The sequence below is a fragment of the Fusarium redolens genome (assembly GCF_020744475.1).
Source record: "Fusarium redolens strain MPI-CAGE-AT-0023 chromosome Unknown BKA55scaffold_3, whole genome shotgun sequence".
In the NCBI taxonomy this organism is placed as follows: domain Eukaryota; kingdom Fungi; phylum Ascomycota; class Sordariomycetes; order Hypocreales; family Nectriaceae; genus Fusarium; species Fusarium redolens.
This window is the reverse complement of record NW_025763666.1, coordinates 2,400,609-2,426,613: the sequence shown is the minus strand read 5'-3', so window position 1 is coordinate 2,426,613 and position 26,005 is coordinate 2,400,609. Positions and strand designations below refer to the sequence as shown.

The 26,005-nt window shown below is 48.1% G+C and overlaps 6 protein-coding genes across 6 annotated transcripts; 2 read left to right on the top strand and 4 right to left on the bottom strand.

Moving 5' to 3' along the window:
* Nucleotides 1–118: 118 nt before the first annotated feature.
* Nucleotides 119–1,697, bottom strand: BKA55DRAFT_558986 (NRDE protein-domain-containing protein). Its single transcript, XM_046191894.1, has one exon. The coding sequence runs from the start codon at nt 1,290–1,292 to the stop codon at nt 204–206; it is 1,089 nt and encodes a 362-aa protein (XP_046054162.1). The 5' UTR covers nt 1,293–1,697; the 3' UTR covers nt 119–203.
* Nucleotides 1,698–3,404: 1,707 nt separating this feature from the next.
* On the top strand, nt 3,405–4,273 carry BKA55DRAFT_734705 (uncharacterized protein; the record flags this gene model as incomplete). The annotated part of the gene is made up of 1 exon (XM_046201264.1): nt 3,405–4,273. Exon 1 carries the CDS (start codon nt 3,668–3,670, stop codon nt 4,271–4,273), a length of 606 nt encoding a protein of 201 aa, XP_046054161.1. The 5' UTR covers nt 3,405–3,667.
* Nucleotides 4,274–7,460: 3,187 nt separating this feature from the next.
* BKA55DRAFT_503269 (uncharacterized protein) lies at nt 7,461–9,008 on the bottom strand (the record flags this gene model as incomplete). The annotated part of the gene is made up of 3 exons (XM_046186995.1): nt 7,461–8,204; nt 8,253–8,331; nt 8,377–9,008. The coding sequence occupies 3 exons, from the start codon at nt 9,006–9,008 to the stop codon at nt 7,461–7,463; spliced, it is 1,455 nt and encodes a 484-aa protein (XP_046054160.1).
* A 473-nt stretch (nt 9,009–9,481) lies between these two features.
* On the bottom strand, nt 9,482–10,807 carry BKA55DRAFT_590719 (putative methyltransferase-domain-containing protein; the record flags this gene model as incomplete). The annotated part of the gene is made up of 1 exon (XM_046195132.1): nt 9,482–10,807. The coding sequence occupies one exon, from the start codon at nt 10,805–10,807 to the stop codon at nt 9,482–9,484; it is 1,326 nt and encodes a 441-aa protein (XP_046054159.1).
* Nucleotides 10,808–11,178: 371 nt separating this feature from the next.
* On the top strand, nt 11,179–12,620 carry BKA55DRAFT_251463 (HAD-like domain-containing protein). Its single transcript, XM_046185362.1, has 2 exons — nt 11,179–11,451; nt 11,511–12,620. The coding sequence occupies exon 2, from the start codon at nt 11,617–11,619 to the stop codon at nt 12,349–12,351; it is 735 nt and encodes a 244-aa protein (XP_046054158.1). The 5' UTR covers nt 11,179–11,451; nt 11,511–11,616; the 3' UTR covers nt 12,352–12,620.
* A 2,204-nt stretch (nt 12,621–14,824) lies between these two features.
* Nucleotides 14,825–16,090, bottom strand: BKA55DRAFT_535351 (uncharacterized protein; the record flags this gene model as incomplete). The annotated part of the gene is made up of 1 exon (XM_046189699.1): nt 14,825–16,090. The coding sequence occupies one exon, from the start codon at nt 16,088–16,090 to the stop codon at nt 14,825–14,827; it is 1,266 nt and encodes a 421-aa protein (XP_046054157.1).
* Between the last annotated feature and the right edge of the window lie 9,915 nt (nt 16,091–26,005).

The window sequence follows — 26,005 nt, the reverse complement described above, 5'->3', positions numbered from 1 at the left end:
GCTGCATCACCACTTCACGCTAGAGGAAGTCGTTCCCCAGGGCACTTCTTCCCCAAGCTTATAGAGGAGCTACTGCTGTTATTATCAATAAATTAGCGAGGCGGGTAGGAGCTCATCGTGGTCTTCGTATCGGTGCGTGTCTATTCTTTGTCTAAGGCTTCCTATCCAATGCATCGTCTTCATGACAACCATCTCAACACTATCTACAAATGGCCATTCGTTTCTCCATTCGTAACATTTGTGCTCCCATTACAAAACTCATCATTCCATCCATTGATCTCAAACTCAAACTTGAAATCGCCTTCTCCCTTGGGCACCACATTGCCATTTCCATCCCAAAGCGCCCTCTCCACCATCGTGACATTACCCTCCCAGTCGACCAGAACCACGGTCTGTCGCTGGGTGCCGTACATGCCAGTCTCGAATCCCATGATAGGTGTTGTGCTTGGATCCGGTCGTCCTTCAGACATCAGCTCTTCAGCAGCTACTTGATCGTCTGTCCATTCGCCGGGGCCTTTCGCCATGGCCGCTTCCATTGCCTTTCGATGCTTTTCGTCGCCAATCAATGGGATGAAAACGCTCTTCTTGAGTTCGTAGATATACTCGACAAGACTGGCGTTTTCGTTCCTTGGTAGTGTGTCGTGGCTGAGAACATCAAAGAGGTCCGAAACAAAGTCATCCTTGCTTTTCTTGTCGGATACAGATTTGTCGATAGCTTCGCGGAATAGCTTCTTGCCCATGGCGATCTTGGGCCATTCGTCTTGTTTCCCTGTCGCATCGAAGGCTGTGTTGCTCAGGCCCCAGATCTCACCGCGCTCTTTGGCGATAATAGGCACCTCCTCCACATTACCTGCTCGGTTGCTTACGATGGCGATGCCTTGGGTCTGCTTCCTCAGCTTGCCGCAAACCATGGAAAAGCCGCCGACGCCCTTAACGCCGTCGTTCTCGACCAGTTTGTTGACGCTGTCCTTGAGGCTCTCTTCGGGTGGTGATCCCAGCCAGGCGGTGACCATACCGCCGCGGCTTTTGGCAGCATGAATAGGATGGTTCTGGTCCTGAACATCTGTCTCTCGGTAATTGGTGAGTACGGCCATCAGACCGTCCTTGCTAATGCCCATCCATGTACCTTTCTCTGCTCGTTGAAGATCCCGTGACGATAAGACTGGTCGGCCAGATGTACCATGAGTCCACCAGTGAGGCCGCGATGTAGGCCTAAGAATGAACTCGTCCCGATTATCGATCGCAATTAATGCATAATCGGGATGCGCAGTAGTGAGAAGTACGATGCACATGACTTTGGTGGCTTTCCACTAATAAATATGTGTGTCTTGCTTTGTTGCAGTTTAATTCGGAGATTTTCTCTGTTCCTGAAGTGACGTTGAAGGTGGTTGACGCAAGTGGCATTCATGAATGTTGAACCGTTGATTACAGTGGGGGGACCTCAGCGCCTTTAAGCTTAAAGACCCCCTAATTAAAAAGTGCCTTGGCGTGTTTTGCCTCGCCATGACAAACACGTCAGTTTCCCAAATACGTGTCGTGTTCCTGAGTTGTCCCTCGGTAAGATAGCGTCTCTCACTTGAGTTAGATGCCGAAATGATCTGATGTCGCGGCTCACGGGCTACGGCGGTCGGCTTCGGGATGTCGCCCCCAGCGAGTTGCGTTGCGGGGAATCGAAACAGCTGAGGCTTAGAACGTGGGATGACAGGGCGTGACAATTCCACGTGAAAGACACCTGATAATTTATATACATCCTTGCTCATTTAGATCGATCCAGATTGCCGGGGGTCTCCGGTCTCAGATCTTTTCTATTTGTGACTTTGTGTCGCCTTACTTATCGTCACTTTAGATCACACCACCCTCAACCGCGATATACTGTTTGCGTTTGACAATCAAGGGAACAACCATTTGTGGCCAAGAAAATGTTCTATTTGGTGAGACAAGATACAGTCTGCTCTGCAATGTCATTGCCAAACATGTAGTTGTTTTGGCTCTGCAAACATCATCGTTGCTCATTGCTATTTTAAGTTACCGGCCGGTGTAAGTGCCTAATATTTGAACCTCGACAGACTCACTCGCATGACACCAGGGTGAATGCATACGGGACTTCGTGTTGCATTATTCATGCACCACGTACAATTCCACGTGATCTCCTTTCTCAAGTCCGCTCTTTCAAAACGCGACTGGCATTCCCTCACAAATGCAAGATTAAGTGATGTAGCATGTGGCATTCATACAGGCAATGCAATGAAGGTTCTCAAAGGAGGACCCTAATAGGCTGTCAAGAAAGATGCCTTCTTCGTGAGCGTATCAAAATGCGTGCTCTTTAACAGTATAAATCTAAAGTTTATAATGAGGACCTGGCAGTTTATTTGTCAATTGCTTTTTTGAATTTGGAACGCGTGCATTTTCCGGGGTAATTTGAACCATAATGAAGCTATGAGACCTCATGTAAGTGGTGAAGCCTCAACTATGTGGTCCTTGTCATTTTCGTATTTCGGCGACCATTTTCGTATTGAATAGTTTATCATATTCCCAACTGAAGGATTGATCTTGGAGGATTCGCAGTGATTCATACAATACTTGTAATTATGCCAGAATGTTAAGCACTGAGCAACTCATGGCTATGGCCACTTTTGGTCGCAAGAACAGCATGCTCGGCAATATAGGGCTTTGCTAAGCAGCAGAATTCTCATCATGACTTTCTATGAGAAGCTAAATGGGTCGTCTAAAAGTTTGTCAAGGCTCACAGTTTTCGTGTCTCCTGCTTGGAGTGACATGGAAATGCACCACGGATGCCATACCAGGGTAAGTACTCATCTGATGACCGTCTAAACTCGACCATGTTATCACCAAGGGCTCTAGTTATCTAGGCAGAAACAATTCTATTAGACTGAGGAACATGAAGAGTTCCTTAGTCAAAGTATGTAAATGCTATCATGTTTGTCTACCCCGCCAGGGTGGTGTTTTCCACTTGCATGCGACTCTCATCCCAAGGCAAAAGCTCCATTTAGGTCAATATTATACAAGCTTTCATCTCGAGCTTCGCAGATCAAGGGAAATATAATCATGGTTTGTGCGTAGCAAAAGTTTACCCCCGGGGAAAGCGAATAACCTCACACTGTAGTTCTCCTGACTCACCGATGATCAAATACTTTCTTCAAGAACAAGGTTAAATAGGTTTGATGTTCGTGGAGTAGGGGACACCCAATCATTCAAGGGGACCAGTTGAAGATGGAGTATACCATACACGCATGGAAATGCGCGCAATGTGACTGCCTCCTTCTCAGTGGTGATCTCAGCCTCCAGCTTCACTCGCGCACCAAAGTATATCATTTCCTCTTGATGAAAGAACTTTCATGTCTTGAGTATATCTTCTCATCTTTAGACTATAAATATAAAGAAATGCCCTTGTCTTTGTGGTTTCTGTTCTTTACTCTTTATCATATCGAAACATCTCGACTTCCTCACTCTCAATCAGACAAAAAGAAATTCGACTTCTTCTTCTCTATAGTATCGAAATAGTTCGACTAAACAGTAAGTCATTTCCATCTCAAGTTTTCACAGGTAACTAACATAAATAGTATATTACTTCACATTTGATGAAGAAGTGAGGGTCTAGAATATCCACTCTGATATTAAACTTACTTCTAACCTGTCACCAGACAAAATGCCGTGCTGGTCACCAATCAACGCTAAGCAGGTCGCCGAGAAGCGTGCCCAAGTCGAGAGTAATCTCTTCTGGAAAACTGCCATGAGAGTCGAGACACAATACTCAGAGTCTCCCGAAGAAGTCGAGGAGGGATACTTGCAGCACTGTCGTGATGTTAAAGAGAAGCGTCGCAAAGAGGAGGAAGCTGTTTCCCAAGCAGAGACTGAAGCGGCTGCTCAAGCGGCTGTGGAGCCACCCGCCGCCGGGGAAAAGGTCGAGGTGGAAAAGGTCAGCAGGAGAGGCAAGGTAAACAATTGGAGGGAATGCCTCATCTGCACCAGCCGTGGGAAGAAAGGCGAGGGGAAGAAGTACAACATGAGCAACTTCTCGGACCACATCAAGGTCCACAAGCTAGAAGAGGGTGGCGGCATGGGGGAGCAAGCCCGTCATCCTTGCACATCCTGCAAGGACGCCAGACAGTGCCGTGTGGCTCGCCGTCCCCAGGCTATCAGGACGTACGCTTGCATGTGTTGCCTCAGGGCCCATAAGTGTTGTAGCTTCAACATATTTAAGAAGGGGGGTAACAAATGTAAGGATCAAGTACATCCCGCTCTGTTGCCCTGAATATAGGTGTAGTTTTCGTGTCTGTAGTTCAGTAGTTGGAGTTATGGTGGTCTGGGGGTTTGGTAGTTTTTGGAGTGAATGCTGGATAAGGACGGGGAGTAAAGTGTCTTTTGGTTCTTACTATACCCATGGTTTACAGCACAGCATAATTAACTTGATACATGGACGGAACGTAATGTCCTCTTTGATATCAGGTAATAATTTGTTTGTTTTCTTTACTCTCTCTAGTCATTCATATTTTTTCCCCTTCCAGTCATTCAGTCAAACTTCTGTCTACATTGATCTCCTAACGTTACACCGAGTTGACACTGCAACATGCAGTTTTACTACGCCGGTTGCCTTGAGGTTATAGAATACCCCAGCAGTGATTCCAATTCTGTAGTACAACCTCCCGTTGGTGGCTCCAGTCCTAGATTCTTCCTCATATAACGTGTCTGTATGTGGCAGTGTGCTGCCTCCTTGAGGTTGGGGGAAGGCCAATAGACTGGTACTTTCGTAACCCTACGTTGCCTACTAGTCCAGTAACAAAACCTCTCATCTTTAAAGCCGTCTGAATCTGAAAACCCCAGGTCTAGGGTAAGTAGCTACTGAGACATCTACACATGTTGTCTTGATAAGAGTTTTATAAGCAGGTTTGTAGAGTTTAACAATGGACAAGACGTTTCTATCCATGTTCCACCGATGCAGTAGCCAATCTAGAGCCTGAAACATGTAAACTTTCTTCATACCAAGAAAGGGGATTATATATCTCTGACTACGATTAAACGCCAACATCCTACAGAGTGACCTTGACAGAAGCAATCATCAGGTGCAGAGCGGTCATCCTGCCTATCACTATATTGCAACTGACGGAATTTAAACTTCAAAAACAAGGTCACCAAAGTTCAAGTTGTTCAGCTCCAGTTCCGGAAGATTGGTGACTTCTGGATGAATCGAAAAGCCCAATTTCATAACAGTGTGGGGATAGACTGCTTTGCCTTGTCGCTTTATATCAATGTTCTTTGGAATTCGGTAGGTTGTGAAAGCCCGAACTAACGCATCGCCTAGGTTTATGAGGATGCAGGCCGCCAGCACAAGTTGCTCGTGGCTCTTCTGCGTTTGTAAATCTTGAAGATGGTGGTTGAGAAGTTGACTAGGAGACTCTTCAGCCAAAGGGCTTAACCTTACACCTTCGGGTAAGATGCTAAGGAAGAGCGACTAGATATGAGTCAGTCTAAGAATGAATTTGACCGCATGATTGATTGCGACTCACCTGGCTGTACTGTGACGTCCTTCGTCGGTACTGCCCTTGCAGCATATCTCCCACGAAAGTAATATATATATATATATACCAACTCTCCCTTAAACCGTGGTAGACGATCGTCCACCAGGGCATGACGTGCTACTCTTCCCTTCCAGGTATTGGTAATGTCTTCTGTGGTGTCGATATGGTTTAGACTCCGTCATCTCTACAACCTGGTTGTACAAACAGAGACGCTTCTCCCACTATTCTGGGAGACAACTTGGCTCTTGAAGCTTTCATGTTCGAAGAAATATTGCCATGTTCCCCAGACAGAGGCATATGGGTTGTAGAAATCTCTTGGGAGACATTCTTGGGATTCATACTTTGAATCTCAGCGTCGTAGCGCCTCGCTGCTATCTCTACAGTGTACTGCTCACAAACCTTCTCTTGTGAGGCGCATAACCACCCAAAAGAGCAATACTACAGGGACTCGTCTCCCTCGCGCAGCACTTCCTCGACGCCCGGTATATCTCGCACACAAAGTATGGTGATGCAGAAAGGGGTATTATATTGCTCCATCTTAACGGCCATCACCAGCGGGCATAGTTGTCAATGGTCTGGCAGGATGAGAATCTCTAATAGACTAAGCCTATCAGTAAGGTAGGTGTGGTGGCTTCCATCTTGGTGGTGCTGCTTCCAAGACTTTGTTCAGGTTGCGGCGGCATCTGATGAGGAAACTCCAAGTGCAATATAGTACATATAAGTCTAATGTTTACGAAAATATAAAGTCGAAGGAGGAAAGTTGTGAGAAGACTCGTGGGGGGCGACATTGGAACATTTGTCGGCATGCAAGCTCAACGCCAAGAATATAAACCGATATTGGCTGAGGAACGGCAGTAAGAGAAGGAGTCATCCACGCAAGTGAAAACACGTCAAGGCCTTAATTTTGCAGTAATGGTGTTCGTGGCCAGCAAAAGTTTATATATATAATGATAAGAAGAACTGGATAAAAGAGGCAGATGAGGGAGAAGAGAGAGAAGCGGGACGCCTTGACATTATATAGATGGGCTGCGATATGTATTTGCTATCTATTTTCTAATTTTTAATTTCCATATACAAGTATAAACAAAATTGGGTAATTATTTGACACGATATGCCTACTCATATTGTGGTTTGCTAGGCCAATCATACAATATCGCAGATTGTTCTGGCCAAACCAATAGTCAGAATCAGTAACAGGCCATTTTTTGGGCAAACAGCAAAGCCAGTCAGTTCTTCCACATGTACAAGAAAATCACATATTATATCAATATTAGGATTTAGCCGTTTTTGCACGCTCATCATCATCACTCCTTGCGCTTATAACTGCGATATTGGCTTTTGCACCAAAATCACTGCCAAAACAACAAACAATTATCGCAAATGCTGATGTTTTTGCTGGCGATGTCTAAACCAAGAATGAGGCTGCCCGAAAGCGCTACAATGAGGTCCATATTCCCATTTGTCTCGTGTGCATGTCAATCGGTCGCTAGAAGGAGTCTGTCAACGTCCCGTTGTTGGCTTGCAATTTCCAGGGTCAAGATTCCAGGCCAGTGTTGTGCAAGAAACTTATAACGTATAGAATATTTTGTTTATTTTAGCATAAGTTTCCATTAATGAATTTTAAAAGCCTTATGACGACTTTAGTACAGCTGTGGATCGCCTACTCTGGGTCTTATCAATTAGGACTCTCCTTCCTTAACCAAATGCCTAGCCAAATTCACTTCTGTTCAAATTGACAACAATTATCGCAAATTATAACTGGTTTTTTTTCTCTCTCTCTTACTACTTACACCCAAATGCACCAAGTTCAAACAGATACAAACCCAACTTCCTCGTGTTTTCTCTACCATGTACATCACCTCAAACCCAAACATCAATCACCTCCTCCTCCTCCTCCTTCCTTATACAGAACAATCGTGAGAGTCACTTGCGGAGGGGAGACTTAGGCTCAGCAGAAGACCTCCTTCGCGTTCCGGGCTTCTTTTTCGCATCACCGTTTGCACCGCCGTTGCTCTGTGCCTCTTCAAGCGCCTCAACAACAGCAGCCTGATCAGATCTGAGCACAACGCCTTCAGCGATGACTTCGTCACGGCAGACGAACTGCGGAAACAGAATCGCAAGGGCCGCTGGCTTGGGACTTCCCTTCGTCTTGCGCGCATTTCCGACATCGTAGTCATCATATTTACGCGCACCTCGAGAATCTTCCTCATCAGGCATCTCTGCGGTGATCATATCGCGAGAGCGCTGAGCATCAGCCCAAAGTGCAACAGCCTGTCTGAATAGTGTCGGGACAGCATTATAAAAACCAGTCTGTTTGTACGCCACGACAAGCGGATGCAGTGTACTTCGCACCTCGTTGCTCGCTTTGCGCACAATGTCCTCTTGAACCGTCTCAGTTTGCTCAGCGTCAGAGAGTGACCCGAGAATCTGAGAGCGATACACTGTTTCCCGTCGCTCATCGCCTTTGAAGAAGCCCAGCATACTTGATGCGCTGGCCCTCATGTCGCTGGCGACATAGAACGGGACAAAGACGTAGGAGAAGAGTGTTTCCGCGATGACAGCATCAGCGACAGCACAGCGCATCTTGGCACTCGCTTTGGTGATGCGAGTCGAGAGTGGGATCTTGGGGAAGCGGGCGTGAAGTTCCTGGATCTCACTCGCAGAGTCCTAGCAATTGTCAGTACAAGTCAGAGAACGCAAAACGCCGAGACCTACATGTGCGCCATCGTGATCATTGAAATACTCATTGACAAAGTCATGAACCTTCTTCGACAACTCCTGGAGATCAGATCGCCTATCCCCGTTAGTTCAGCCCGTCTCTCATAGATCAAGCACTCACAATTTCTTGACCTCCTCAGTCCCAAAGTCGCGCAGAATCCCTTCTCCAAGATCACTCTGCGCCTGCGTCAACTTTTCCTTGCACCCCTTCAACTCCTCGATATTAGCTTCCATCTGCGATTTCTGCAGTTCACACTCCGCATTCATCTCTCTAATCTCAGAAGCGTGACTCGCCAAATGCGCCTCCGCAGCCGCCAAATTCTGCTTCAAATTCTCAACCTCTCTCTCCTTCACCTCTGCAGCAGCGAGCTTCTCCCTCGCTTCTTTAACTTCCTTCTCCATGGCTTCAACAGCTGCTTTGTTAGACTCATAAGTTTTGTACTTCTGTTCAAACTCTGCAAAGAGTGTTTCTGTCTTTGCGTTGGCTTGTGCTTTATGGTCTGAGAACTCTCGCACAACCTTGTCGTTGAATTCCCGAAGGCGCTTGTTCTCGCCCTGTTTGGCTTCGAGTTCTTGCTCTAGAGCTTTACGCTCCTCAGACGATTTCTCAAAGTCTTCAATTGAGCCGACATCTTTAGATACTTCTTTCGCTAAAGCGAGGAGTTGCCACAGTTTGGTGTTCTTGGTGGGTGTTTTGTCAGCCGTGCCATTGCCATTAGTATGGCCATTGACCTTGACCTTTGTATCTGCCATGATTGCCTGAAGAAAGAAGTATCAATTTTATCGCTAGAAATGGTCGACATTTTAAACTCGTCGCTAAATACACGATCGGGGATTCTCAATTTTGAGGCCATCGCAGAGCCTCATGTTCCGTTCGTAGGCTTGAGGGACAACTCATCAGCACACCACCGCACCGGTCAATTAAGCAAGTCATCTTCCACCCCGCCCCTTCACCCTACTGGTTCATTTCCAACCGCTGTGTCCAATCCTCGGAATATCAGGGCTGGAGGGCGTTACACAACACGCGGGGTAACCCCAATGGCATTGAGCCTTTCAGCACCATCATCGTCTGCAGAGTTGAGCCCCAAAGCAAAAGTTGTCTCAGTAGCCTATTGAGGTGTGTTTTGCTGTATGACGGTAAGCGCATTGTTTGGACAATTGGCTGTCGACGTTTCGGTATGCGGTCGCCTTACAATGAATTGCCTGAGGCCCTTTGCAGCATCAGCCTAGTCTTGTGCTTCCTTCTCCTTCTCTTTCTTTCCCTTGTGCTTCTTTCCCTTATCTTCCTCTTTCTTGTCCTCCCCCTTCATCTCACCCCTGCCATCGCTAAGTCCAGATTTGTCGAATAGATGAAGCTCGACAGATTGAGGCACACCACCAAGGACAGGCTTCGGCAAGACTTGCTTGTGAACGCTGTACCAGCTTTCCTTGTCCATGAGCTCAAACAGAACCTCTTCTGATTCGTGGCGAGGTTTGGTGGCTAGGAATACTTTTGTAGTAAATGGTTCGCCTTCGGGGAAATAGGTCAGATTTGCTGCATGAATGGCTGAGAGCGTTTCAACGAGCGCTGGAAGCATGTCGACATTGTAGGTGCAGTCGCTGAGCATCACGAGATCCCAAGGTCCAGATCGAACCTGGGGACCAAAGCGACCTTGTCTGCCCTCCTCCCAATCCAGATTTTCGTAGAGCATGCGAACCGGGTTCTCTTGGAAGCGTAGATGAGAGTTCTCCAACCTCTTCATGTTAGATCTCGCACGCTCCTCTGCCTCTGGTAGATCAGTCATGAGAATAGTGCAGTCGCCACCTGAAGGCTGCAGTCGGGGGTACACAGCGGCGAGCCCAACACCCAAGATACCCACACCGCAGCCCAATTCCAACACACGGATCGACTTCTGGCGGCTGAAGATGTTCTTCATTGTTCTCATGCAGGGGTTTTGACTAGACTCGCTATCGGGGGCGGTCTCAATTCCTGCAAGTGCGCACGTCGCTATCACGCCGCCATCCCAGATGTGACGCGCAATACTCTCACCGATCTCCTCCTCAATCTCAATCGTTCCCAGCCCCTCAGGTGTGTCGTTCAGTTGAAGTCTTCGGATAGACACAGCATTGTCTGCAGGTTTGAGAGTTAGAGGCACCCAAGCTGGCATGACAGCGCCCTTCTCTGCAGCTTCCTTCCGATACCGCATCTTCTCAGCCGACAAGGCCAAAATACGCGGTACGCTTTCTGCAGTGTGAGCAGGTTCTGATGCTCGAACACAGACATGGACTCTCATTCCGGATTCAAGAGCTCTCTCAAGAGCAACAGGCATTTCCAATGCTGGCTTTGCAACGCGCATGCCGGGTTCCCAGTCAAGATGTCCGGGATCTGAGAGGAGCCATGTTGAGCTTCCTTCGGGCGAGGCGGCGATAGCAACAACTTGAAGGTCTAGAAATCTCTCTGGGAAGAGAAATGAGTCGCCGAGGTCTGTTGTGATGGTGAAGAGTAGTTGAACCAGGGTGCCGCGGCGGTTCTTGATCACCTTGGGTGGCCCCAGAAATCTGACATAGTGCATTGTGATGCGATGAGTCTTTCAATGACCCAGAACAGATCCAGATATTTATTTGATGATTTGACCACAATTGATTGTTAGGCGTCGTGACTATTGGCGTTCTTGTTGTTTATTGAACCTCGGGTTGATCAGCTCAACCCAACCTCTCGCATGAGGTGATGGGGAATTTTGACCAGCTACTGCATGCTTAGTCATCACCGCTGCATTCACATGAATACGGTCTCTAGTGAGAATAATGTCAAGATTCATACAAGATGTGTTTGATATGTCATACGTAGTAAGAATTGAATTACTAGAGGGAGTCCGACGATTCTTCAGATATAAGTCAGCTGACAAGCACTTTGGAATGTTGTGAAATTGAACTGCAGAATAACAAACAAGCTACAGTCAATCAACTTCATCCACGAAATTAAAAACCACGGCAATTAATTGAAAAAAGATGCCAAAGACTCGAAGATGGTTTCTGGATTCATAAGAAAACTTTTTCATACGGCCTAGGACTGACTATAAGAGGATGATGTTGACTCAATGTTAGACATCAACTTGAAGTATTAAGTTACCTACCCGAGACTTCGTTTGCACTTCAAGGTGCCGCCGAGTGGTCAGTAGAACAAGAGGAATCTTTGAAGTCGTCTGGAACATATGAGGTATGTTTAAACATGGCGGCTAATTGATTGTATATCTTGGGTTAAATAAGGACTCAAAGTGGATAAAACATATGCCCTGTTGATCACGTCTTGACACACAATTCGTGCGTTATCAACTTAACTCTTACAAAAAACACATTCGCAATACCGCGAAATATCACTGCAATGTCTTCTACTACCGAGAAAGATAGAGATCAGCTACGCGGTATCCTGCAAACCAAAACTTGGTTCGGATTCGATCTAGACGATACCCTCCATGAATTTCGCAAAGCCAGCCGTGCAGCAACAACCCATGTTCTCACCCGCATTGCCAGCGAAAACCCATCAACAACACTTCAAGATCTTCAAACCCAATATGGAATCATTCTAAAACAAGGAACCGCTGATGCGTTCACCGATGGAAAGACCTCACGCGACTACCGCCGCGCTCGCTTCGCTGCCACACTAAGCTATTTTGGATTGAGTCACGACACTGTCGATGAACTTCTAGAGGACTACGAGCGTGTTCTTGTGGATAACTTGACACTCAAACCTGGAGCTATTTCTCTTCTTGAAGCAATCAAGGCTTCAGGGAGAAAGATTGCTGTCATTACAGAAGGGCCGCAGGATGCACAGCAGCGAGCAGTGAGGGATTTGGGTATCCAGACCTACATCAACTTTCTGGCGACCACAAACTTCTTTGGTGTGGCAAAAATCGATGGACTCTTCGGTAAGGTACTTGATCATCTGAAGATCAGACCGCAAGATATTGTGTATATCGGAGACTCGCAGGAGCGCGATATCGAGCCTGCTACCAAAGAGGGGATACTCGCCATTCACTTACACGAAGCTCAAACAGAGCCACTTGTCCTACAACCCCCCAGTATCAACTCACTCGAGGTATTAGCCAAGCTCATCTAACCTCTGCTGCACACATGTCTGAGACGAGACAAGTCACCATGCTCGTAACCACACAGCATTACAAGGCTAAGAAGATCTACCCGCATATACAGCATATGTAGCTCAATCGATACACCCGTCAAACGTGTCCATCTCTCACAGGATAGTCCCGAATCTCTCACTTACAACAACATGCTGCGTCTAACAAACAAATCAGACGAGTGCAACGTTTTGTGAAACGTGAAGCTTTTCAGCTGATGTCATACATAATCATCCCACGGCACTGGGCCGAGACATGCCATTATCCAAGTGTCATCGAGTTCTACAACAGGGTGTATCTTGCTATTTAACAGGCTGGACTTGACATTCTATAATTATTGCTGCACACTCAGCCTTGTATGCACTGCTTACGCTGTGCATATTTGTCGCGTTACTTAATTCCTTCTGCAGGCTGAGCCTCGCAGCTTAGGTATGAATCCAGCCGTGAATGTTACACACCTGCCATCCCAGGATGTAATCACGGCTACACGCATTTAACAATCCCAACCTCCATCACGGGATGACGGGCGTCCTAGACGCCGCCGCACAGGGACCTTTGCCGGACACACATCACATCGTGGTGGGTATCAAGGTTACAATTGGGGGCTTGTTCAATGGTGTACGTAGAATGTGCTCTGTAGGACCCAGCATGCAAACATTTCTAGACTGGGATATTTTTCTTACTGCGGCCTCAATCGAGACCCCTTCCGTCTTATCACATCAGTCACATCACATTGGATCACATGTGCCTCTCAGATGCAAGATCCAGCATATCCATCTGGCCCCCCAACCTCTCCCCCTCCTCTACCCTCCATAAGCCACACGTGGTAAAAACCGCGAAAAGCAAGGTAATTCACCTCTGCACTCATTGGCCTTGTAGCCGCTCGCTGCACCCACACCACCACCAATCCTCTCTCAGTAACAATGCTGCCATGCGAAGAAAAGAAACTTTTACTAAGTAGAAATGGTTTATTGTGACGGTTTCATACATGACAAAGTTCACTGTCTAGCAAAAACTCGAGATACGGCATTCCCGGAACAACGTCTAACGCCTCAAGCTTCCAGTTCAACTTTACGAGTCAAGGGAATCATTCATTCCACCAAGTCCCAACACCATTCTCAACGGCATCTCCACCTTTCCATAATCTGAAACCCACTGATTCCAACGTTTAGCTCCCTCCACAATTCAGACCTGCAAGTCATTCTTCAAAGTTTCACACATTCCAATCCCCCAAGCCCCAACGCGAGTCGTGCAAACTGGCTGAAACAAAGCCTCAAGTCTACGGTAACAATCGCTGGTCAGGTGTTGATCGTCAATCTTGGAATATCCTAGTAAATTACATCACAATTATGTTTAATCAATCCTATAAAGTAAATGTCGTCTCTTCAATCCAAGAGCTCTTGAAACTGCATGACGCATTGTTTGTCCAGGGGTTGCTTGGCCATGACCTCATGCCGGATCGTCCATTCACTAACCCACGTTGTAAAAGTAAAGTGCCTCAAACCAAGCCATTTGCGTTTATACCCCTCTCGCTCTTACGCGGGGTTCGTTAAAACGGAAACAAGAGGGGATTATCATGTTCAAACAGGATCAGGAAGTTCAATCACCAAATACAGTACTGTACATGTAAGCAAGGATGTTGGGTGTCAGTCACATCAGAGACCGGCTTCAAAAACATCACGAATAGAAGAGACAAATGTGTAGATAGTTTGCGATTTTTTTGCCTAAATATTAAAATAATCCAAGTCAAAAGTATCCATCTTGAAAGTGGTATAGCCAAATCCATAACGCCCCCAACCCCTCCTCATAGCTCTAATGCATGAGGACATTGCTTCCATCCATCAATGAGGAACGTTAAAGACGTCAAATCCTCCAGATTACCGTGTAGTAGCCTTCCGTTCTAAGTGTCAATCACTTTTGTTATCCTAACGCGCTGATCCCAAAAGACGAATAAAATACCCAAGCTCCAAAACAAAAAGAGTAAAAAGGAAATCGGAGTCTGTCACTCCTCGTCATCACTAAAGATGACTCGCTTGCTTGCTTGCTCCCCCTCGCCAACTGCTCGCGTCATTCCGAACGGAAAAAACACTGGGTATCTCGAATTGGAAGAAAAAGAAGCCCCCTTGATATCGATCCCCTCCTCCGCGCGCGCGTTTGCATTGCTGGTGGTACAGGTCGCCCCATGAGTCTTGGTGTCTTTGTTTCGATTGCCAAGTCAATAAAAAGAAATCGCTTCCTTGGGACGAGGTAGAGATGTCGTAAAAGAAAAGATGGAAATCCTTGTGAGGGTGTGTGTGTCCAGGAGATCCGGGTAATAGTGGTAGTATACAACGGGTATGGGTATCCAGTCCGGCGAGCTTTGGTAAATGTCACTGGCCGGTATCATAGGATCCTCAGGTATAGATAGGTATGGTAGGTAAACAGAAACAGTCCAGGGTCCAATGGATGATCCGCTTATTTGGTAGGGTTCCGGAGAATTTCTTCACAGTTGGCGTCAAAGCGAAGGTTGAAGAGCCTCACGTTTTGCATAAATTTCTCCGTCTTGTCGAGCTCTCGGTCACGTCCAAAGAGGGTCTCAACAAATTCGACACCAGCATTCTTGCCGAGGCCAGCTTGCTTGCGCTTGGCAGCCTTAAGCATGGGGGCTTCACAGGCTTTGAGGAGGGATCGGAGCTTCTCCGTGAGGCGCTCACCGGCCTCGATGAACTCCTCAACAAGGTCACGGTTGTCAGCAGAGCGGACGCGACCAACTGTCTCCTCAGCTCGCTTGACCTTACCAGCGAGCTGAATGAGAAGAAGCCACATCTCGCCAGCCATATCAGAGATGGGAGTGGCAGGACCTTGGTGGTAGACGGTCCAGTCATAGATCCACTTTCCGAGACTGTTGGCATCAAAGACACTACCTAGGAGAAGGATGGGCTCTTCGGCAGGGTCCCAGTTCTTGAGTGAGTATCCAGCAGGAATGCGGTGCTTTCGAGCATCGGCATCAGTGGCCTTGGGAGTAGAAGGGGTAGAGGCGGGCTTGCTGCGGTGTGAGCTAGCGGGACGGACAGTCTGTGGCCGGGGAGGGGGGACCGCGGTAGAGGATCGACGGCTGTGGCCGAAGCTGGTAGGAGGTCGAGGTTGAGGCTGAGGCGACTGGAAAGCAGGAGCCTGCTCTCGTGTGTAGTAGTCATCGTAGATAGCGGCGGTGGTAGCACCCTGCAGGTAGTCGTCGTAATTAGTGTACCGTCCCCGGTCATCATCAAAGTCTCGAGGTAGGAAAGCGGATTTGCGGTGATGATTGATCTTGGAGCGGGACTGTGCGGGAAGCACATATGTATGTCCCAGCGCCTCGATGATCTCGTCCTCGTCGGATTCTCCATATGGGGTGGAAGCCCGGACATAGGTAAATGAGAATCGGCGGTCGCGCTTGGAGCGCGGAGATGACTCGGATAGCCTGCGCGACGAAGAAGTTTTGTGACTCACATCTGCCGTGCTATATTGCCCAATGCTGTTGTAGCGAGGCGAGTCCTTTGGAGGACGTGGGCTGAAGTCGCTAGCCTGAGAGTAGCTGTTGAATCGCGAATGAGCCGCTCGCGTCGCCGGCCGCCTGGGAGTCGAGTCGGCCCAGGTCGGCCTCGGAGAAGGGGTGGGAGTTGCGGACGACATCCTCGAGTAGACGCTGTCGTAGTCGTGGATCGGCGTCGATCCAGGAGTTCGTGGAGATTTGTAACTCATGTTATTGTGTGGCGATGTCCAACTGACATCCGCTGTTTCCAGGGTTCAAACAACTGCTCTCCTCCCGAGCACCCGCAGTTGTTGGGTTGTCGTGTCGCTCGCGGATCTTCGGGTATTGTTTTCGTGTCTTTTTTCTTCTTGTTTTTCTAATGAGTAAGTTGAGTGGCTTGTCAGGAATGTCAAGGCTGCATGCAAGCAGATTCAACGATCAAGATGCGCCGGGGAAGAGACGCCCAAGGGGAGGTGATGGAGTAGGCCCGTCACCTCGGTATGTAGTCGGAGGAAAAGAGGTTAGAAGATTCTTTTGCGACGGTGAACATGACCGATGGGTATTATGTCTCTCCTCAACTTGGAGGAATAGGCACCAGATCCCGTAGAACCTGGTAGTAGTGTCGAGAAGATGCTGGACACTTCGAAGGTCCAGATACCAGATGATTAATTAGAAAAAGAGCGATGACGTCGATGCAACGACGTGCTGAATAAGTTTTGATGAACTTGTTTGGGTATTCAGAGTGATTGGCAAGCGCCAAGATACGTGAAAGAGAGGAGGAAAGGAGGGTGAGCGGGAAGCAACAGAGATATATATTCCAAGATTTGTGTGTGCCTCTGGGTGTGGACACGCACGGTCAACTCCCAAACCTGCCTACACTACCTTAGCGGGTAATGACAGGGGAGGCCGCTAGTGGGAAGAGGGGCCCGACCGGGGTTGAGTAAAAAAAAAAAGTGAGGACAGGGGGTAGGTTAGATAGGGGCAGGGGGTGGAAAAGCCGCAGGCAGGCTTTGTGAGGGTGTGGTAGAACTGTGACTCTTCCAACAGGGAGACAGGGGTGCAACCTGGCTTATGTAGGCTTCGCATTTGCACTCTTCCCGCCCGTTGCTGGATTGATTCCAGTGGTTGCAGTGACTGCAGTGCTGCGCTATGCTGCTGCGCAATGCTGAGTGAGTCTTGGTGATTAATTTAGAATCTTTGTGTTCTCCAAATGATTGACAGTCCAAAGTCGTGCATTTATTCGACGTCGCTGGCGAGTACTAGAAGCACCTCGAGCAAATGATATGACTCAGAAAGAGGCAGTGTTGATTGCGACCGAGTATCAACCGTACAGCACCGTATCGTATCGTATTGCTAATCAGAGCGCAAGAAGAGACAGAGTTTAACGCTTAGTCAAAGCCCATACTGTACGTGCGCACACCCAATTTCTCTCCAACCAAGTGAGTCAACGTGCGCCGCGCACTGGCCTCAACTTTGATTGTTTGGCGAAATGAACCAAAACGGTGACGCAGTCTTTACCAGGACCACCGCTGCAAGGCCAGACGTTGCAATGCGGCCAAGTTTTGCTGGGTTTTCAGGATTGATTCCGATAATTTTGTGGATGGCTGTGTACTCGCTTTTTTCTTTTTAAACGCCCTACCGCTTCCGCAACCCAATTCAATTTTATCTTTTGGTTGGGTACTGGTATTTTCGGGTTTGATCAATTATGATTCAACTCGACTTCTCACGCGCAAACTATGACTCAGTCTTTGAATCACTTGTCAGCTAATATGTTCACGAACCAAGAGGCGAAAATCATATCCAAGGAATAGGGGCAAGATATGATAACAGATAATTGTTGTGATAGGTAAGGTAAAGAGGCAGCCTTTCATGTGAAAAGGAGCAAAAAAGAGCATGAAAGTTGACAAGCCAATTTGATTGACTGCTTTCCCTTCCAATTCAGCTCTGAGTGTCATATAATTGTCCCAGGGTGTGTATATAGTAGCGCACTGGTGCTTCTTTGTCTCAACAACAAGACAAGTAGCAACACGAGGGACACTGCACACAACGCACATAATTCGACTTCCCCTTTTCTCTAGAGCCTCGTTTCTTTTCTTTTTCTTCTTATTCTTTCTGTTTCCTCTCGTAACACATTGAGCCAGCCACCAAATGCAGGGAGAACAATGCTGGGATAAGAGAAAAGTGTGCGGATCCGATAAAAAGGAAAACGAGACGAGGCCACAGAAAAGTTTTCTTCAAAATGAACAAAAAATAATATTTACCTGACGGACTTTTCGGGAGGCGGGGTTCAGTGCAGCACCGAGCTCCCTGATCGAATATTGCTTGCTTCTTTTGACACAATGTCTCGTCTCGCACGCCTCTTTCTCACTTCTCAATTCCCCTTGTTCCGAATTTCAACGAGCAACAGACAGAACTCGCCAGGCCAGAAATTGGATTGAATGACAGAGGGTGTGTCCCACTGAAGAGCCAGTTGAATTTACCGGCGGGGAGTAAGCGAGATTGACGGCCTGGATCCAAATCCCAAAGAATCCCAACGTCTTGCTGCAGCCCGGATGCCCGCGATTCTCTTCCGGTGAAAAATTTTCCTTCTCCTTGGGCTTCTAGGCGCGCTGGCGGCAACCGACCAACAGGGGGCCCAGCTCAAAGCTCGTTCGGTGTGATTCAAGCTTGGCCAGGGCGCTCAGTAGACCGTTACAACCCCCTGGGCACGCTTTGGAATATTAAAGTAACTTAGATTAATTAGGGTATTGGGGCTAGGTAAGGGTATGGGAAAGTTTTCCTGAGGATACGGAAATACGAACGAAATACTGACGCAACGGAGCGGCCAGCAAGGATGATGATGGACTTGGGGCGCCGTTTGCCTGGAGCTTGTGGTCCTCGTAATCCATGCAAACACTATCAGCCTGGCCCTTAATAGCACTTACTCGACACAAGTGCGACGCGAGGCTGGCGATGACTGGAAGCTACCGGTAGGCTACCACTTAGAGTCGTTGCGCTGTCAGCCAGTGAGTGGTTGGTCTTGTCGTAAGGCAGCCGAGGACGATATCCACTGGTTGCTAGGGCTCTATGTATGTCAACAAGGCTGGAATGGATGGCGAATCATAAAACATACAGTACAAGACAGTTTCCGAGCCTTGGAGCCTTGGTACGGATACTCGACTTGGTGATATGTTGCCTGGCCTCCGGTTATACAGCGTGGCACGTATTTAGGTAACAACAAGGCCCCGTGCAAAGCAACAAGCGTAGAGGTGAATTGCAAAACTCCGCAAGCTGTGCCGCCGTGAAAATGGAGTTAACGGACAAAGATTCAGTCAGAAAATCAGGGAAGGCTGTCGACCTTTATCTATCAGCCTCAGGTTCTTCACACCATCAGATTTATCATCACACGCTGACCACCAATACTTTCTCATTGGGCGGTTCCAGCGTGCGCGTACATACATCATCAGCAGTAGTAAATGGGTGTCGTGCATTTCCCCCAAGGGCTCTCATGCATGAGATTCTTTACCTCGTGACAGATTCGCCTTGGAGGAATCATTACCACTACTTCTCCGCATCACGCATCACAAATAGCCACCGTGAATTTGAGGGACCGCCAATCGGTAAAAAACAATGTGATGATTCGAGGGTAGCACATCGAGGTTGTTACATTATTATGCATGTGATGAGTTCCTCCGTCTTACGAATACGGATGATTACGAATATTCTTTTCGTTCTTTCTTTTTACAACTTTCCTCTTTGAGAAGTTTTGGAGTTTTACAACCCTGCTCGCAGCAATATTGATTGCAAGTCCTAGATTTTCACGGCAAAGACAGCGGTAGAAAATCAAGAGGCTGGAAAGATGTCCCCTTGCATTAGTGACAATCACATCAGCTCCCTCACATGAAGTCACCATAACGATTCAGAGCTCTGACGAAAGAAGAACGAACGAACAAAACCAGTGGATCGGATGTCAACAGCTCTTCTCCGCACGGCACGGCGGGCGGAGGCCAAACAAAGATGGAGATGGAGAACGGAAGACGGATATGGAGAGATCGTGCATTCGGTACTGGACGAGTTGGAAGCGCGGCAGCGGAGTCGACACATGTCAAACCCTGCACTGGAGAAGTGGCTCGCGAATGGGGTCGTTTCCATTCGATATGCGGCCTGCGACTGCAACGGCACTAAGGTAATGCTGACGGAAGGAAATAGTAAACAGACCAGACAAAAGAAGAGGCCTTCTACCCAGAGAAGGATAAGCGTCCCATGCGAGGTTCTGTCTAGCCCGCCTGTCAGTCACCTCCAGGTCTTCCATTATTCCATTCTATTCAACTCCATCGAATCAAAATTCCAATTCCACATCGAGACTTTTGTGTCGCACTGAAATGCTGCAGTTATTCACTTCCGGAAAGACAAGGTACTTGGCATTCATCGCCCTTCAACTCGAATACCTTGTTCATAGCAAATTACGCCGCAATGTCAATCATATTTCGCCCTTGGACCGCCTCCCGTATCTAGAAACATATTCCGATATGCGCCGAACGAAAAAGGGAGGCCGTCGCTTTGAGGAATTACCTTTTCTTCATGCCGATAGATTCAAGATTGGGCCTCGGCCCTTGTTCCGTGCTTTGCCTGTCACGGCTGGCATTTTGTCTGCACCGTTCCGGTCTGTTGCATTGATTGGGCAGAGCCTAACTCTTGACATCTTAGATTTCCATACCATGATCGTTCATTTCCGTCTCAGATCTGGCAGGTATCTTTCTGTCAACTCCTTTTGAACATCTTGCATCCGTGATTCAGATTTTCTCAGCTAGCTTGTCGCCATTTAAACCCCTGCCGTCGATTCTACACCTTGAGTCAGAACGCTGAACAAGATGACACATACGACACAAAACATATAAACAGTTTCGACATATCATGACATTTACATCAGTTTGACTCTGATTATTCCATGATTCAAAAAGTCCTGGTATTGTCCTCCGCATCCGGACCGAAGAAATCACAGGTTTGATTGCGAGTGTCAACGCTCTGGCCTCCTTTACTTTCAACAACACCCAGGATCCTAGAAGACTTTTATCCGGTTGTCGTTCTCACCAAAATGGACTCTACTGGGATGACCGGACCGAAGATTACCTGTGCCCCGGGGGCAGGGGACAAGGGTATTGATCCAACATCCTTGAAATGATCATGGATAGGGTTTGCAATGGCCGGTGATGGGACGGACGAAGCAGGGGATGGATAAGAATTCCTGGAGCCGGAGTCAACAGGCCTCGGAGGCTTGTGGTCATCGCCAGGGGGGATAGAGTCTGGACGGGCGTGTCCAGGGGGACCCTGACTTCCCGTCCAAGATGACTGACTCCGCTGGACATCAACCCCTGGTCATGGTGCAAAACGCGTGCCTGAGTCCCAGAATTCGGTCACTGAGGTTTAGCGGCCTTTGCACCGACGACATTGCCCTAATGGCCGATGCTAATGGCACCCACAATGACAGCGGCTGAGCGATCCAGACACGAGGATGGAGTCCTCAATGGGTAATGGTTACGCGGGGAGACAAATTCTGGCCTTTCAGAGGCTTGAGAGTTTCTCTAGAAGCTCGCTGTTGGTGGATTCGCGGATCGCGGACAACAGCCGGATGGAGTCTGCATCAAACATTGCCCAGCTTCAACCCCAGTCTCTTGTTGGTGTTGCTAATATTATTGCAGGATCGATGATATTTTCATGGCATTTTACATTTTGAGAAAATTATGTTGTGTGCGTGTGCCCACAATGTTAAATATTTGGCAAAAATCGGTCAGTGTGTAGCTTTGGGACAAGGATTTCCCACCAGATTACACGGGCTGGGCTGTGCACTGGTCTTGACAATAAGACCAACACATTAAAACACCACGACAACGCAGCGCCAGCCAACACAACCCTAATGAAAAGGGTCAAGAATGCGACTGTACAGTGTGTACACAGTCGACAAGAGAGAGACCCGGGCGTTCGGTCTGAGCTTCCTTCACCTTGACCTTGACCTGGGGCCCGAGATTAAGGCCAGAGACAATGGGTCAAAATAACTTACACTCCCCCCCCGCACGCCCCCTTTGGGCCCGGTAATGAATTTAAAAAAAAAAATCGCGGCCCAACGCTATCCTGTGCTGGCTGCTGGGCACCATGTTTCATACGCTAATAATAAGAGAAGCCTTGCCCTTGTCATTGCGAGTTTCCCTGTCGGCATGTGGTACACAGCCGAGTCCAGGTTTTAAATTATCTAGGACTGTCTGTTGTGTTTATCTCAGAATACGGATAAACATGGTTTCGGCTTTGACAGAGCAACAGAGAAGAAGAATATTGCGATGGACATTTTTGGGCATCAACAATTTGTCTCTGGTCAGAAGGTTTGGAGTATGTCTTGGTACGGTGTTTTGGTCTTCAGCTATTGTTTCAAAGAGCATCACAATTGCATCTTTTTCTCGATGTCTTCTGACGGATGTATGGATATGGATATGTATGTCCAACATCTAGATGCACACGCCCTCGTGGCGTATAATGTCGTCGGCCTTGTTGTTGTTGGCCATTGAGGTAGACTACCAATCCCCATGGCCATCCTTGTTCCATGCAATCCTCGATCACCCTTGTCGAACATGAATATTTTGCCTTTTTCTTACTTCAAGGATAAATTTTCTTCGCGAGATGCCTTCCTTTATTGATGGAGTCTTGACAGCCTTGCTCTCTATCTGAAAGCTTTGCCGCACTTTGAAATCACTGATCCATCGCATAGCTCGATATTCGGCGCTCTCGGTTGTTATTGCTATGATGTTCCTCTGACCGATACTGTTCTCGATGGCCCTCCGAGTGGATGAGTCGGTGACTCATAGCTATCCTTCCCTTGATGCTGGCGCTGACAGTGTCTGCAGCTCGATGCATATACCCTCTGGTTAGCTGTGTTGATGTCCAAACAAACCCGCGGCCCCGTCATATCGGTCCCGCGATGCACCCCAAGTTAGAAGCCGATTGGCATCCATCACACGCACTGCCTTGTCTAGCAGACGCAGACATACACAGACACGTTGCTGTGTGCACCACCATCAATCAAGCTTCACGATAGAGGGGAGGCGGGAGAGGGTACTACCCCCGGCGTGTAAGTGATGGAGGGGACAATAGAACAGAAAGCTCTTCTTTGATCAGGACTTTTGCATGCGGATATGCGTCTGCAGAACCCTGGGTCTTTTGACAGACTGGTTGGTGCTTTTCGACTTACCCTTACACAACAGCTCTCCTCTATTCGCTGTATCAAGCGACGATATCCAAACAACAAAGCCAAAGCCCCTCCAAAAATAAACTCGAAAAAATCAATGGTCCTTGGCAACAAGTTTTCCAGGTTTCCCCTCCCCCTCCAACAGTCTAGCCAACCTACTGCGGACGCTATAACAACAAGGCGGTTTTTTTTATCTTTTTTTTTCTTCCTCACCGACTCTTGCAAAAGACGGTGCCCGTTGCTCGGGTGCGTACCGTTGATGGGGATGCACCATCGCGGGGCCCTTTTGCAAAGACGGGCCGCTATCAGAGAAACACAGCGCTTGAAGGACAGGACTCGAAAAAAGACGGACCCCTCGCCTACAGCTCCCCGAGACCTAGGTCACGACGTGGACGCAAAACGGCCAAGGCTGAAGGTATACAGGGACCAGAAGCTGGCCGCATAGTGACGTATGCAGGATCCCACAGATCCATCGCGGCTCTCAGTGAAACGTTGTTGATGAAGCTCAGAGAGAAAATGTGTGTACTACGGTAGGAAATCTGCACGTTGCCAGTATCATGGCGTGCAGTTAAGTTGCTTCTCTAGTGTTTCTAATGCTCAAGATATATACATACATTTACATATACATGACATTTTGACTAAACTTCAAGCCGTTGCAGATGTAACCCTTCCACTAATACAAGACAAGATCAAGCGCCGACGATCAAAGCACACCGCAGCAACACCGCCGTTTTAAAGATCGCGGAACTAGAATGCAGTGCCCGCTATAGCGTCCTCCACTTGGTTGACAAGGGCGATCACTATGATTCAATATTGCTTTTTTTTCTTTTTCGCACTGGAAAATTCTCATCTCGAAATGCATGAGAGCGCTTAAGGTGTGCTGCGAGACCATTAGGGCAAAGACACGCAGCTGCATGCATTGCATATTTAAAAGAGGGTCCTTTGACATGTCTTCTGTTGGAGCGACAACCTGCTGTGCTGCATCACGATGGAGTATGATAGCTAAATTTTTCTTTCCTGTTGTCGGTGACGAAATAGAAGCCATCCTGGTAGTCCCGTGGACAAGAAGAACAGCAGAGGGGGAAGAGAAGAGTCATATGTGAGGTGAGCCCCTCCAGTTCAAGGCTCAGGCGCGTTCATGCCCAGCGGTTCTGAAAGGTGGTGTTGTCTGCGTTGTCCATGCCTCGAGGGATGCTGCTTCGGGTCCGGCCGTAGAACAAATGAGATCCGACCAATGGATGCATTAGCACAATCTGCAGCTCGGGAACCAGAACGACATGTTCCCGCTCTTTCACACGTCACATCACATCTCAGTTTTGGAAAAGCATAGGCTACCAATGGCGAGATTAGGGCATGGGAAGAGGAGAGCAAGGGGGTCGGCATGAAGCCCTGGTGTTCTTATGCGATGCTGCACGGTTGCAGTAGGTAACCAACCCTAGACCACAGAATGAATATTCGCAAATCGAAATAACAGGGCGAGCAGAGTAATGAGTGAGAAAGTCGTGATAAGGTCTATTAGTTCGTGATATTCATCATGATACCTGAGAATGGCATGTGAAGAGGTGGTCTGCTGCCAAGTCTATTACCACCTCAGCGCTTACAGATCATTTGCCCATGAGAATAGTAACCTAAACAGCAGGCCTCAAAATGTAGTGAATGATTTTTTGTTGAAACCACCCCTCCATGACTCTAGCCACGTGGAATGTGGCTGTGCTTTTTGGAGGTCCAGCCACAACCACTCGGCCGGGTCCGCCACCGGGGGTCCGATTCGGGTTTGGTTTGGTTTGGGTCCGCGCACGGCAACGGCAGCGGCAGCGGCAGCGGGAGCATGTGATGCTGCAGGAGACCCCGTGGTTCCCGATTTTCTGGGTCCCGCATGCGGCCCCATCTCCATCTCCATCTCATCGGGCTGACGTGACAGTTTTGAGTCTAATTAATAAGTGACGTAGCAAGATATCAATTTCAAAGTGAACCATTTGAATGACAATTGTTGCTCGTCTGTGACTGATAAGAATGACCATGTCCCCTGCTGCCTAAATCAGACCCATCCTGTCATTTCAGCAACATTTCCCTGCCACCACATTTCCATGCTTCTTTGGCGATTGGGCATCTTTCGCCCACCCGTTCAACATGGCCTGACAAAATCCCCAACAAATCAACCATCATTCTTTTCTCAAGGACTGATAATTACTAGGACAAGCCGACACAAATGAGTCACACTTTATCGCAAACACTCGTGAACTTGAAAAGTTGGCCAGCACATCACCAAAACCCCTGACACAGCCACACCGATATGTCAAAACGGCCATCGAATCAAATGCCGTACCTTTCGTCTGGGTGCAAGCCATTTGAGCAGAGTCCTACAAATGCCAGGATATGTGATAGGCAGCAGCGCGCAAGAGGGAGCTCACGATGACGCAGACGCGATATTCTAGATCCTCATACGCGAATCGTGTCGCGCCAGGCAATATCTCGCGCGAGGCAAGCACTTCACATGTCAAGAACCAATACAAAACCGCGGGGTAAAAGGCACAGCCTTGTGTAGTGTCATTCACGGTGCTTATGAATGGTGACGATGTCAGCAAATGGGACGGAAGAACGGGCGAGTATCCGTGATATCGACACGCCTTTGTCTAAAAGGAGGTTGGTATGCTAGTGATATGTTTCGCAGTCGATGAATGAGCTGCTGGATATCGGTGATGGATGAGGTTGGATGACCTTCGAGACGCTTTCGACCAGCTCCTGGGCCGACCAATGTGAGGGCATATTAGGACTGAACGTGCTGAGGGGAGAGTCATGAGTGAATTAGCCACAGCGAGGGGTGAATTTCCATCGCTCGAGGAAGGTCTAGGAAGTCCTGAGTAGCCTCAGAGTCCGTCTGAGATTGAAGTGGAATCATTCTACTTATGTAGGGACATGGTGAAGCCGCGAT